The sequence below is a fragment of the Drosophila suzukii genome, chromosome 2R (genome assembly GCF_043229965.1).
Source record: "Drosophila suzukii chromosome 2R, CBGP_Dsuzu_IsoJpt1.0, whole genome shotgun sequence".
NCBI lineage: Eukaryota > Metazoa > Arthropoda > Insecta > Diptera > Drosophilidae > Drosophila > Drosophila suzukii.
In genome coordinates this window covers 5143030-5155506 of record NC_092081.1, presented here as the reverse complement: position 1 = coordinate 5155506, position 12477 = coordinate 5143030, and the positions used below count along the sequence as shown (strand labels likewise).

At 37.9% G+C, this 12477-nt stretch overlaps 2 protein-coding genes across 3 annotated transcripts; one reads left to right on the top strand and one right to left on the bottom strand.

The window, feature by feature from the left end:
* Positions 1-5382: 5382 nt before the first annotated feature.
* wbl (endoplasmic reticulum protein 29-like protein wbl) lies at positions 5383-6897 on the top strand. 2 transcript variants are annotated; one of them, XM_017084995.4, is made up of 3 exons: positions 5383-5539; positions 5657-5997; positions 6282-6897. In XM_017084995.4, exons 2-3 carry the CDS (start codon positions 5722-5724, stop codon positions 6777-6779), a joined length of 774 nt encoding a protein of 257 aa, XP_016940484.2. In that variant the 5' UTR covers positions 5383-5539; positions 5657-5721; the 3' UTR covers positions 6780-6897. The 2 variants fall into 2 exon arrangements, with proteins under 2 accessions (XP_016940484.2, XP_016940483.2); XM_017084994.4 differs by lacking the exon at positions 5383-5539 and having other exon boundaries at positions 5613-5997.
* A 213-nt stretch (positions 6898-7110) lies between these two features.
* LOC108017737 (uncharacterized) lies at positions 7111-7761 on the bottom strand. Its single transcript, XM_017084845.4, has 3 exons — positions 7702-7761; positions 7328-7645; positions 7111-7270 (listed from the first exon to the last, which is right to left on the bottom strand). Exons 1-3 carry the CDS (start codon positions 7759-7761, stop codon positions 7124-7126), a joined length of 525 nt encoding a protein of 174 aa, XP_016940334.3. The 3' UTR covers positions 7111-7123.
* Between the last annotated feature and the right edge of the window lie 4716 nt (positions 7762-12477).

Sequence of the window (12477 nt, the reverse complement as noted above, 5' to 3'; positions counted from 1 at the left end):
GTACAAGGTGACTGACTAATGCATTGATTCATAGTTTAGATATAAAACGCGCCTCAGCCGATAAAATGCCAACCGAAAGGCGTCCACATGCTGAAAATCATGCGGTCAATCCGTCCGTCAGTCAGTTCACCTGGGGTTGCCAAGAATTTGCACCTGCATGTCTATGTCCCTGTTACCACTGCGGGTATACACATATATCCACCCTGGGGAACACGATAACCGCATTGAGCTCAGTCGGCTCATGCATTTTTAAAAACGCGCCGATTGGAAATCCTCTTGCGAAAATTTCGTTGCACGTTCGCGGCTCTGCACATAAAAAAATATGCATTTAAACTACATTAGATTTGTATTTTTTTGTAAATTTGCAATACAATTTAGAGCAATGCTGCAAGTAACAGATAGAGAAACCCGTTTTTATTAAGACATTCCAGAAAAAATCAGTAACAATTAAATCTAATATGAATAATAATAATAATATTCATCTGGCTGTGCTCAAAATGATTGGTTATCATGATCAGATGAATAATATTCTTCGATTATTTTTCTAATATTTTAACGTATTTTGAGGATGTTATAAGCTTTACGCATTAGGCTTAAGTTTTTCTTCATATTTTCATAGATCGTGCACATTTTTTCCTGTGCTTTTTTGACGAACCTACTGCATATTGCATGTTGTTGTGGTCACTCGGAAAAGTTGTGGCAAATTATTGCATCAACTTTGGCCCGTAGTTTCAGTTTTTTGTTGTTCTTCGCCGAAGCGAAAAATAATAGAATATCTAAGTACGGCCGGACCATTAACCCTCCGATGCATCGATCCACTCCCGAATCCCCAGCTGACATTCGAATCGAAATCAGTGCAAAAAATCAAGTGCAGACCCTGCAATTTCCTGAAATTGCGACGCGACGTCGCCAATTAGATTTGATGGCCGTTTGCACTAAAAACGCTCGAATGTTATAAAACAAAAGTTCAGGAGGGCGTTATCGGGCAGAGTGAAAAAGAATGTTAGAAATGTCATGCGAATTGTGCGGCGGTTCGGCCCCGAAAGGTGGGAGCAATCCAATTCCGCCCATGAAACTGCAATTTGCATGTCTGTTTGGTCGTGTCCTGCACCACCACCCACTACCCACCCACTCGGTTAAGTAATTGCCCCCTGGAAAATGGTCGAGCAACAAGTTGAGGTAATTATTTGGCATATTTGCATGGGCGGGAGCTTTGGGAAAATGCAGGTAACCCTTCTGCTTGCTCTGCATTTGTTTGTAAACAATGCCCAAACCTCGGATGAGATGGGTGTAATACTCTGAAGCATTGGAAGTCCTTCTACTCAGAGCAGGGATAACGCATGCGCCTTTTGAATTTCCCGCAATAACTGTTATACCTGCGATTCCCCTGCGGAAAGTCCTTTGGAATATGGTTATCGAGATAATACTTTAGAATGATAGAAAACCGATCCTAGTCCCAGTCTTAAGTGGCCAGTCTGTAGAGGTAGCATTTTACTGAAAATTATAAAAATGTTTTAAAAAATACGATTGATATTCGAGAAATCAAATATAACATTCCGTTAACTTTTAATTCGAAATGTTTGTGTTGCCATAGATTTATTGCAACATTCTTGAACGTTCTAAAGTCCCAATTATCATCAAAAACACAGATTAATTCGAATATGTCGATGGAGTCCTAAGTACTTGTCGCTGAAAAAGTACAGTTCCCCTGTATGCCCTAATTAAAACGCCAAATTCAAACCACCTAAATGACCACTTCAACCAACTCCCCCCACTTAAGACATTTTTTTGGCTAATTAATAGGCCGTATGCTAATGGAATTTTCCCTTAGAAAAGGTAAACTGGTCAATCGCTCAAGAAATCACCATTAGGTCGATTGTCAGAGAAATATGTCGAATGAAAGCAAACGAATTTACTTGATTTGACCGCGGTTCCTTAGACAAATATTGAAAAAGCGTAATTAGCGCAGGACACATAATAATGCACTCGAGTGATTAATTAGCCAGGACAAACCATTCCCGATTAGTGGGAAATCATTTTCCATTGAAGCACTTTCTAACCACCAACGATACACTCTCAAATTCCCAGCACGCAGTTGGCATAAAAGTGGAAAAAACAAATTTGCAATCAAATTGGAGGACCAAAGCGAATAAAAGGGCCAGGCTAACTGACCATTTGGGTTTATTGGGTGCACAAATATTGAAAAGAAATTTGCGCTAAACGCCTCGAATTGCCAGTTCTGATAGCCACACGTATCGAAATGGCAATAAATGCAAATGAAAAGCTATAAACACGATATCCAGGCCTATGGCTGTCCACCCTTAACCCTCTCTCGGACGGAGAGCAAGGGTTATGGTTATGAACACTCAATGGGTTAACCAAAACGCATTTTCAATAAATACCAATTATGATGAGCACAGTCTATTGACCATTTAGCCGTGGATTTGACTTTGGCAGTTTCGATTTGGGCATGCGAATTATTGTTCGACTGGTTTTTTTTTAGGGGGTGGAACATATGTCCGTTTTCAGGTGGGTCATTCCATGGCCCATTTATGGAATTATGCCATGGCATAAAAATTTGATGAGCTTCAACCTCGCAAGTGCCCGGATCCCAATGAAAAGTTTACAATCAACGGGGAATTTCCATGCTCGAAATATCCGGGGTTCTTACGCAAGTTGGGAAATCGAAGCCCCATCCCTCGTTCCAAACTCCATCTACTTCCTATCCAAATTGTCAGTTGGCCAGTTGGCTCCAACATTGCATGTCTTGGCATACGTGGGCCATGAAAAATTCATGGTCCGCCTCCATTGTACTGCCACATAATTAGACTGCGGCTGCCAAAAAATAAAGCTTGTCCTTAACAAGCATGATTGTTGTGAGGTACCCTGTGAATTTATTCTTAATCAATATAATACATTTAGTAAGGAATTAAATAATAATATCTATAATTAAAGTTGTATTACAAATTAATAACAAGAAATCGGACTATTTTTACTGCCTTATTACAAAAGAAGTTTTAGTTCACATAGGGTATTATAAAAAGTATCAGTATAATAAATAAGATTAAAGTTTGTTCACATTTATGGTACATATTTGCCAATCTCCAAGTATATTTCTAGAATTGAAACCCTGGTCGAGCATACCCCTTACAAAATACATAGTACCAGGTATTCAAATGGAGCACCTGTCCAGCAGGGGGCGATTAGTATTGTCTATTGGCCCGTTGTCCCAAACCCAATAGATGTGTTCTATAAAAAACAATGCCGCAATCGTTTGATTTCCCCGCCAAGATTGCGGCCATTGCAGGTCCTGAAATTTGCGCGCTTATCACTTTAATGTCGATTGCTCAGTGCGACCCCCACCCTTAACCCCCTAGGAGGCCAAGGGTCGTTTCGCGTAAAGGTCATTGTGTTATTAGTGCCACTGTACCCCTACTAACGTAATAGCAGCGCAATTTATATTATTAATGATCCATATGTGGGATCCAGAGAGCTTGGAGGACTGTTGAAGGTTTTTCGCTGGTAAAATCCAGTGGTTAGTCTGAATATGAGCTTAGTACTTTATTTTTAAAGTTTAAGATTTGATTTTGGATTGGTTTTATGAGCACGAAGGATATTACTGACGCATGGTGGCAATGTGTTAAAAATAAAAGGACCGTCACGGCAGCTAATTGAAGGTTGGGTTGGAATATTCGCCGCCCCCTTTTTTGAAGGCCTTTCAACTGGGGTGTACTTAGCAAATTGCTTGTCCTCTATTGCATAATAAATGGAGTGCAAACACTAGTGCGCCATGAACCGAATACACACCGAACTTGGACTCCATTTTTCGCGCTGCTAAAGAGGTCAGCATTACAAATAGAGCACCTCCAGCCATCCGGTAATTTCGGGCCTTTGTGCGATTGACACACGCATGTCAGGCCCCATTACTGGATCTCCATCAGGCATTACCCCCGGCCCCTGCCTACAGGTAATTCCTTCCGAAATTGCGCATTGCCAGTTCGGTTTTCCCTGCACCTGACGCACCACCCACCCACCGAAAAGGCACACGCCCACCCATCAGAAAAGATAATTTACCAGTCGGACATATCGATCGTGTGAAGCCCGCAACGCTTTTCCGTTTCTCCTTCCCGAATTGCGTGCCGTGATGTTCAATTTTCCGTAGAGTGGACAAACGAAACCGCAAATGGAAAAACTAAACCAACTATTTTGGCCGCCGAGGGGGCGGGGCAGTGGTCATCGGAGGGGGCTGAGGTGGCCAACATGTGTGCCGCACACATGAATTATTAATTGACAATTGCCGAAAATGTCCATTAACCAGCACCAAAGGGGGTGGAGAGCGGGGGCGGGGGCCAGCGCCGGGAAAATTTCAATTTCTGGCTAATGAAAATTATGGCAAACGGGGTTAGTTTTTCCATCCACTGGCAGGTGTTTCCATTTATTTTAACCCCCTAAAATAGAGTCGATCGGCTAGTGAACAATTTTAGCATAGGGTTTGATTATTTTATTCTTGCCCAATCACAAACAATGATTATTAGTTTCAGATACTTTTACGGGAAGTTAAAGATTACATTAAATTTCTTAATAATACGAGAATAAATCAATAAAAACCTCTTCAAAATATTCATTTTTACTTCACTATTTATTTATAATAAATAAAATATTGGTATGTACAATGTACCGCCTTATGTACATATATAATATGTATAGAAGTTAAAAAATAATTGAATACTCGTGTTCCTAAAGTGAAATTATTTGACGCTTAAAGGTCGATTTATCAATGTCCAGTTGACGTTTGTCATTAGATTAAATTGCTAATTTGGAAATGTTGGTTTCTCAGTATGATGTAATGTATTTTTCGACTGAAACTATAAAAAAGTTAAATTTGTCTGTCGAAACTGACAATAAAAAGTTCTCCTACTCTTCTTTTTCAGGTTTCTGAGAGCAAATTGTCCACTGAATAAGTGTCACATTGAGTAAAATAATTTGTGTCTCATGCCAACTTTCTTTGACATATAAAAAGCGGCCTTAAGTCAAGACAACATTTATGTAGATCAATTGACGGTATAAGTCAAGTAAATATACATCTATACCTAGCTATTAAAGGGTATTTATACTTCGATGTTCCCAAACTGACTCTTGTACAGTTGCAAATTACCACTTCCTTCCAACGCTTGCCCTGTCATTTTGTGAACATACTTAATTGCCCGGCTTCATGTGGCACGCTCTATTGGCCAAATGATCGCTTCGGCCAAAATTAGCTGTCTATCAGCTAGGCATCAATGTTTTCTCTAAAGTGGCTTTGACAATTATTTCTAGATTTAAACGAAGCAGTCAAAAGGGATGAGCCACACCGCATACGGGCGTTACATAATAAATCTCCCTGCGAGCGTTACAATAGAGCCAAACCCGAATCAGCTGAACCAACAACAAGAGTTGGCCAACAGAATAGCCGGTTTTGAGTGAGAGAGTCCGCTGTTTCACTGACGTGTCATTCAACTCGATCGAGAACCCGAGAATTTTAGAGTTTCAGAGAGTCCCGGTGAGTGAGTTGGCTGGACTGCGGCAGCCGACCAAATTCAGCTAAGCGAAGCAGAAAGTTACCCAGAAACCAGAGGAAAACACTTCTCAACTTCTCGGCTCTTCTCTTGACTTCCAGACAGTTCGAGTTGACAATCGGCAAGAGTAGGGTCAAGTTCAGAAGTCTCTGTTTTTGCCACGAAGATGATGCGGATTTTGGTGACTCTGCTGCTGGCGGCTTTCTACTCGGTTCCCTCCAGCTGGGCCTTAGCCTGCACTGGCTGCGTGGATCTGGACGAGCTCAATTTCCAGAAGACAGTGGATCGGTTTCCCTTCTCTATTGTTAAATTCGACATTGCATTTCCGTATGGAGAGAAGCACGAGGCCTTCGCCGCCTTCGCGAAATCTGCCCACAGAGCTACCAAGGATTTACTTATAGCGACCGTGGGTATCAAGGATTATGGAGATCTGGAGAACAAGGTGAGCTCTATGAACTATAGCTCGGAATTTAAAGTTATAAATTGGCTCAGATTGTTTTTTTTTGTTTATTAGGGTTAATAGATTTTTTAACTACTAGACATCGTAATATATGCAAAACAGTAGTTACTATTAAAATTCGAATCGTTTTTGTAATGGCATTTAGTTGTTATCGCTATCTACCTATAAGAAATTTTGGAAAATATTCAAGAAAATGTTATGTTGAAATACTAATAATTTTAAAAGTAGTCCCATTGTTCTTACCTTATTGTTTTTTAACTTTTCAGGCTCTGGGCGAGCGTTATAAAGTTGACGAAAAGAACTTCCCGGCTATCTTCCTATTCAAAGGCAATGCAGAGGAGTACATCCAGCTGCCAAGCCACAAGGACGTGACTGTTAACAATTTGAAGGCCTTTATCAATAGCAACACACACTATTATATCGGTCGCGATGGCTGTATCAAGGAGTTCAATGAAGCCCTCAAGAACTACGCCAATATGCCCGATCAAGAGCAACTAAAACTTATCGAGAAGCTGCAAGCCAAACAGGAGCAGCTGACCAATTCCGAGGATCAGCAGAACGGCAAGTCCTATCTGATCTATATGCGCAAGATCCATGAGGTGGGATACGGGTTCCTGGAGGAGGAGAACAAGCGGCTTCTGCGCCTGAAGGCTAGCAAGGTCTCGGAGGGCAAGAAAGAGGAGCTGCTGAAGAAGCTCAACATTCTGGAGGCCTTCAGAGTCCCTAGGGTCACAAAAGCTGAGAACGAAAAGCAGGAACTTTAAACTTGTCAAACTTATATTTGTTTATTACATAACACTTAAGACTACTTAATGATCATTATAAATGTCGAAGGTCGGCAGAAACAACGTGAATGTACAATAAAACTAAAAGTAAACACAATTTTTTATTTCTTCCCCATCTGAATTTATACGATTACAAATCATAGTTGACAAAATTGTACTTTAAACTTATATATTTAAACACAACTTGTCAATCCATCCCAGCAAAGCAGATATTTGATCTAACTTAATTTCCTTCAAAAAGGCAATGAATGAATGGATACCAGATTTATTGTAAATTATTTTTATTGATCGGTTAAGTTTATTTCGTGTTTTGAACCTATCGCTCAGAAATCCTCCACCACGTGAGAGTAGATATTGACGAAGAACTGCGTCTTCCCGTCGAAAATAAAGTCTAAGCACACTAGGTAATCTCCAGATGGAAGTGGAACTGGAAGTGAAACACGATGAAAATCACTTACCACCTGCAAGCCCTGAAAACCAAAATTAATGTATAAAATACGGTTGATTTTTGTAAAATGCAGTCTTACCGAATAAGGACAACTATGGTTAAGAGTAGATACATCCTTAATCACGTTGTAGAACATCTTGATAACTGGGTTATGTCGCCGTCGCAAAAATAGACACGCATCGATGGTTATATTAAACAGAAATGGCTTGTAGCCGTTGGCCCTTTTCAGCAACCTAAATCCGAGCGATATATTCCTGGCTGGATGCAGAAACGTTGCATTTATATTCAAGCTAGTCTTGTTTCGGGAATAGGCCTTTAGGCGACAATAATGGAAAACGGCCCATGATTTGTTATAGGTGTCACAAACCACATTTGTCATTTTAACAAAATGTGACTCCTAAAAAGGTGGTTTATTGTCAAAATCAATTTGAAATATAACCGAGCCCATCTTACGCTGTAAAGTAGAAAAGCTACTGGCACAAATATTCCCATTAAGATAGTCTTAGGATGCATGACTGTTAGTTCCGATCAACAATAGACGACTGCGAAAAATATTGATTATTTTTGATAATTGTGCCCAAAATAAGATACCTAGATGTGCTATTTCAAATAAACCTACATAAAGTTAACTCTTTAATATAACACTTATTTTGAAAATAAATATAGATATCCCCTAGATAAAAATTTAAACGGTACGATATTATTTTAGCATACATACCTATAATTGGTATATTTAACTCTCTACCTCTAAAACTCTTCTGATTTCCGAGTTAACAGAAACAGTAACTACCATTAATTTTGTCTGATCACGTAAAAGAGGTTATCTCTCAATTCGAAATATATTTTGCCCTTTGAGTTTTTTAAACTTTCTTTTGTTTTAATAATAACATTCTATTAACCTTGTAAACACAGCTAATTTAAGAATGGGTCGTTCAAAAATATATGTATTACGTGGAACTGCTTTTTTACAAACAAAAAATAAAATCGAATAACAATAGGAAGCCTCCGGATGGTAATGGGAAAGGAAAGTGCGTGCGATAAAAATCGTTTGGCACCTGCAAGCCCTATTAAACAATAAAGATTTTTAACAAACCACTTCTCATCACATAAGGACAGCTTTGATTTAAACATAAAACATTTTGATGGCGGGATTATTTTGTTTTCTTAAAAATTTGCTTTTTCTTCATTTTTAACCTGAGAAAAACCTTGTTGCCTGGATATTGAAACGTTGCATTTCAATTCAAGCTAGTTTTGTTTCGAAAAATGGCTTTTATCCGACAATAATGGAAAACTGCCCAGGCTTTGTAATGCGATTCACAGACCACATTTGTCATTTTAAGAAAGTGTGTCTTTTTTAAAAATTGGTTAAGTTAAGTCCTAACATTTTCCTAGTAACGAAAAAATCTTTGACTTACACTGCAAACTAGAAAAGCAACTATCACAAATACTCCAAGTAGAACAACCTTATGGTACATGGCAGACGGGGCTGAGTAACTATTGCAAATTAATGTGATTTAATACAGACCTTGTTTGCTCTGAACTAAATGAAATAGGTATTTATAGTTTTGTTTATTGAGCATGAAGATTAATTAAGGTAAACACATTGAAAATATTTTTAGCTTTCCCATCATTGAAAAATTATTTCGAACCCAATACTATTTAAACGATAAAATTTTCGATGGGAATTATTTTGGTAAATTAAGCGAAACTTATATTTATAATTTTGCAGTAACCAATCCATCTGGAGACGTCTTCTAGTTATGGTGTTGGGGTACCTTGACTCTTGTAAAAATTAAAACTACTCATATTAAAAACGTAGAAAGAATAGTGCTGATCGAACCACCGCACACAAAAGTTTTAATATTAACACTTGTGACGAAAAATAACTTTATATTCTATTAAATAAATATTACTATCTAAAATTTGTTCATTCAGAACAATTTTACTGAAGTGTAACTAAAATGTGAATAAATTGGTGATCGTTGTTAAAAGCAAACGATAATATATTTATTGGTAGAAATATTTGTTCAAAAATCCTCTTTATAGTTTAAATAAATATTTACGTGGAACTGCTTCTTCCCATCGAATATAAAATCTAATAATATGCCGTAGTCTCCTGATGGTAATGGTACAGGAACTGTAACATGATGAAAATCGCTTACCGCCTGCACGCCCTAAAATATAAACAACGATTAGAACTCGGTTATCCAACAGATAAATAAAAGATCACACTGGCCTTTTTCACCATTTTCAATCTGAGGAATACATTGTCGGCTGGATGTAGAAATGTTGCATTTATGTTCAAGCTAGTCTTGTTTTGCGAATAGGCCTTTAGCCTACAATAATGAAAAACGGGCCACGATTTGTTAACTGACTCACAGACAACGTTTGTCATTTTAAAAAAGGATGCTTTCTGAAAAAACCGGCTTATTTTAACGTTATTAATTATCAAATGTCAAAAGCATCTTTCACTTACACTGCAAACAAGAAATCCCACAAATACTCCGAGAAGGAAAACCTTAACTTGCATGGCTGATACACATGAGCAGCAATACAATACTGCGAAAAACTTTTTTTGTTTCAATTTTAAATCGAATAGTTATTAAAATTTTTATTAGGCCATGGTTGCATGACCATAAATCAGTATAGAAGTTTTTGAATATGTTTAACCTTTTGATTATTCGAAAATGTTTAGTTAATAATTGAGTGTTTAACCAAATAACATAGAAATGTTCGTCTCCAACCGCTTAAACACAAAAATGAGTGTTTAAGGAATAACGACCTAAAAAATAAGCTAATCAAGGGGTGGGAAATCTAGGATATATAGCTTTTTTACCTATCTAGGGAGGGTTAAAAATGTGAATTACAGTTGAACCAAGAAAATAAATTCGAGTTTGAGAAATACATAACAAGGAAAAACTTTTATTATATTGTACAATGTTTTTTAAGATTCTGTTACTTTTATTAACATAAGCTAAGCTCAAAATAACGACCTTATGTACACTTTAAAAAATATACCTATATTGCATTCATATATCTGAAATATATTGATTTTTAAGAACCCGAAACAATTACTACTTTAATTATCGTACAACTAAGGTATGAAATTTTGAAAAAAAAAATTTTTTTTTCATTTGCAACGTATACACTTTTGGCACGAAAAAAATATTGCTTTCTTAAAAATTCTGTTTATACAGGGGTTTCACAGAAACGGTAGGTGTCATGCAATCTATAAAATTTCAGAGAAAATTTGTTCTTAGTTTATCAACATTTTTTTAAAAGCCGACTTTTTGGTTGGTCTTATTTCGTCTATTTGTTTTTGAGCCGGTATCTGTGACACAGAGATTTACTTTTCCGGGGAAATTCGGTTGGAAGAGATTTTGTGACACTCCTGATTAAAGTCAAAACGCGCGATAAACATTTAGACCGAGTTTTAGAAACTGTATGTGACAAAACTGTATGAAATAAGGTCGCTAAACACTGTTGCCAGAGATTTTTGTTCGAGCTAGAGCAAATTTAAGTTAAGGAAGTTTGAATGTGATCGGTAACATCAGCCAAATTAATTACTTTAGGAGCTGTATTTTATTCGAGGAGATAAAAATAGCTATAAAAATAGCTATAATATGGCTTGACTGTCATTTGACATTTCATAGAAGCCCGCTTGAAAGTATGCAATACAATGTTAGCCCTGAAGTACCCGAAGCAAATTATAGCATACTTATGGGATTAACTGAAGTCTTCAGTCAGTAGGAGCTTTGAAGAAGGGGAAATACCCCAAACCCCACCAAACCAGCCGAGTGTTATACGAAATGCACTTGGATGAGATGGGGAGAGCAGGCCACCTCTCTCTCACGATCGTGCCAAGGCGAATCCGAATATATATTTGTGTGTGTATAGCTCGCTTTTTTTCTTCATAAATATGGCTGCGTTGGCCGTGCAGTTTTCTCGAATGGTCGACGGTTTTAGGGGCCAGGGGATTTAAGGGGGGTGGGGCTGATAAGGGGTGGGGAGCTGCTGTTCTTGTTGTTTTCTGCTGCTGGTGGCGCTGTGTTGCGTCTGTGTTGGTGCTTGTATCTGTATCTCTGCCTGTATCTGTAGCTGCGTTTGTGTTTGCGTTGTTATCGCTCATTTTCACTTTAATGTAATTTTTTGTGTGCACTCTTTGGAGTTTGCTCTTTTGTGCACACGCTGAGTTGGGGCCGCCATATTTATTTCTGTTCAAAACGGCACACTTGAAAAATTTTTAGCTAATATTTATTTATATTTCCAATATTTTCTTTATAAACATATATATTTTTAAACCATTAATTTTAATACAACAATCTGCATTTGTAATGCCAATTTTAATGCTAGATAACATAGGACCTTATTTGACATATTCAATGTATTCCTTTCTTTTAATTAATATGTGTTCTTAAGATATAAGTGTAGTTTTGCAGATTTTTTTAAAACGTAAATGCTGGCAATTTATAGACAAATTGATGTTTAAAAGCGTTTCTATTAAAGCTAAAAATGAATCATGACAATCTTCCACTTGACGATATAAATAATGACTAGTGTTAAGCTTCAAAGACAGCAAAATGTGTGTCAAAAATAATATACCATTAAAGCAACTGTCTTTATAAATTATTTAATAATTGCACAGATTTTCTCTCCGTGCAGCAATAAACGCACTAAAAAGATGCGTGCTGTTGTTGTTTCTGTATGCGAAAGTCAATGAACTTTTTCGGTGCTGTCTACGCATTTTTCCGGCTCCGCTTGTTTGCGATAACTATTTGGGTGCACTTTGTTGTGTATTTTGTACTTTTTGGGCAGCGGATACACACACGCCCAGGGGGAGCAAAACCCAAAATGATATACTTGCGAGGGGAAATGATTTTCTTATCGCTGGCACTGCACAAAAAATCACAATCAGCACCCGCTTTTGGCAATTGTGTGGCCTTTCCTCGAGCAGCAGCAACCTTTGACCCGCAGCTCTGCCAATTGGCAAGTAAAACCCAAAAAACGGAAAACTCAATTGGAAGATCAGCATTCTGCTGGTGCTGGCGAAAAACTATTTTCACACACTCGCAACCGCAGATTAAACTCGGATTTATCTGCACGCAGGGAAAAGTGATGCAAATATTTGGTTTTCCACGCAAGTGCATCCATCTCTCGAGATCAATCACTGTGGCAACCCTTTCTTGGGCCTGGGAAATCAAGAAAATCACCCACGCAGAAATCGAGACC

Excerpts from the sequence above, each read along its gene's own strand:
- wbl (XM_017084995.4), top strand. The coding sequence starts at position 5,722 with ATGATGCGGATTTTGGTGACTCTGCTGCTGGCGGCTTTCTACTCGGTT. Across the intron at positions 5,998-6,281 it reads ATGGAGATCTGGAGAACAAG|GCTCTGGGCGAGCGTTATAA; the intron begins GTGAGCTCTATG and ends TTAACTTTTCAG.
- LOC108017737 (XM_017084845.4), bottom strand. The coding sequence starts at position 7,761 with ATGCATCCTAAGACTATCTTAATGGGAATATTTGTGCCAGTAGCTTTT. Across the intron at positions 7,646-7,701 it reads TAGCTTTTCTACTTTACAGC|GAGTCACATTTTGTTAAAAT; the intron begins GTAAGATGGGCT and ends CCACCTTTTTAG. Across the intron at positions 7,271-7,327 it reads ACCATAGTTGTCCTTATTCG|GGCTTGCAGGTGGTAAGTGA; the intron begins GTAAGACTGCAT and ends TTTGGTTTTCAG.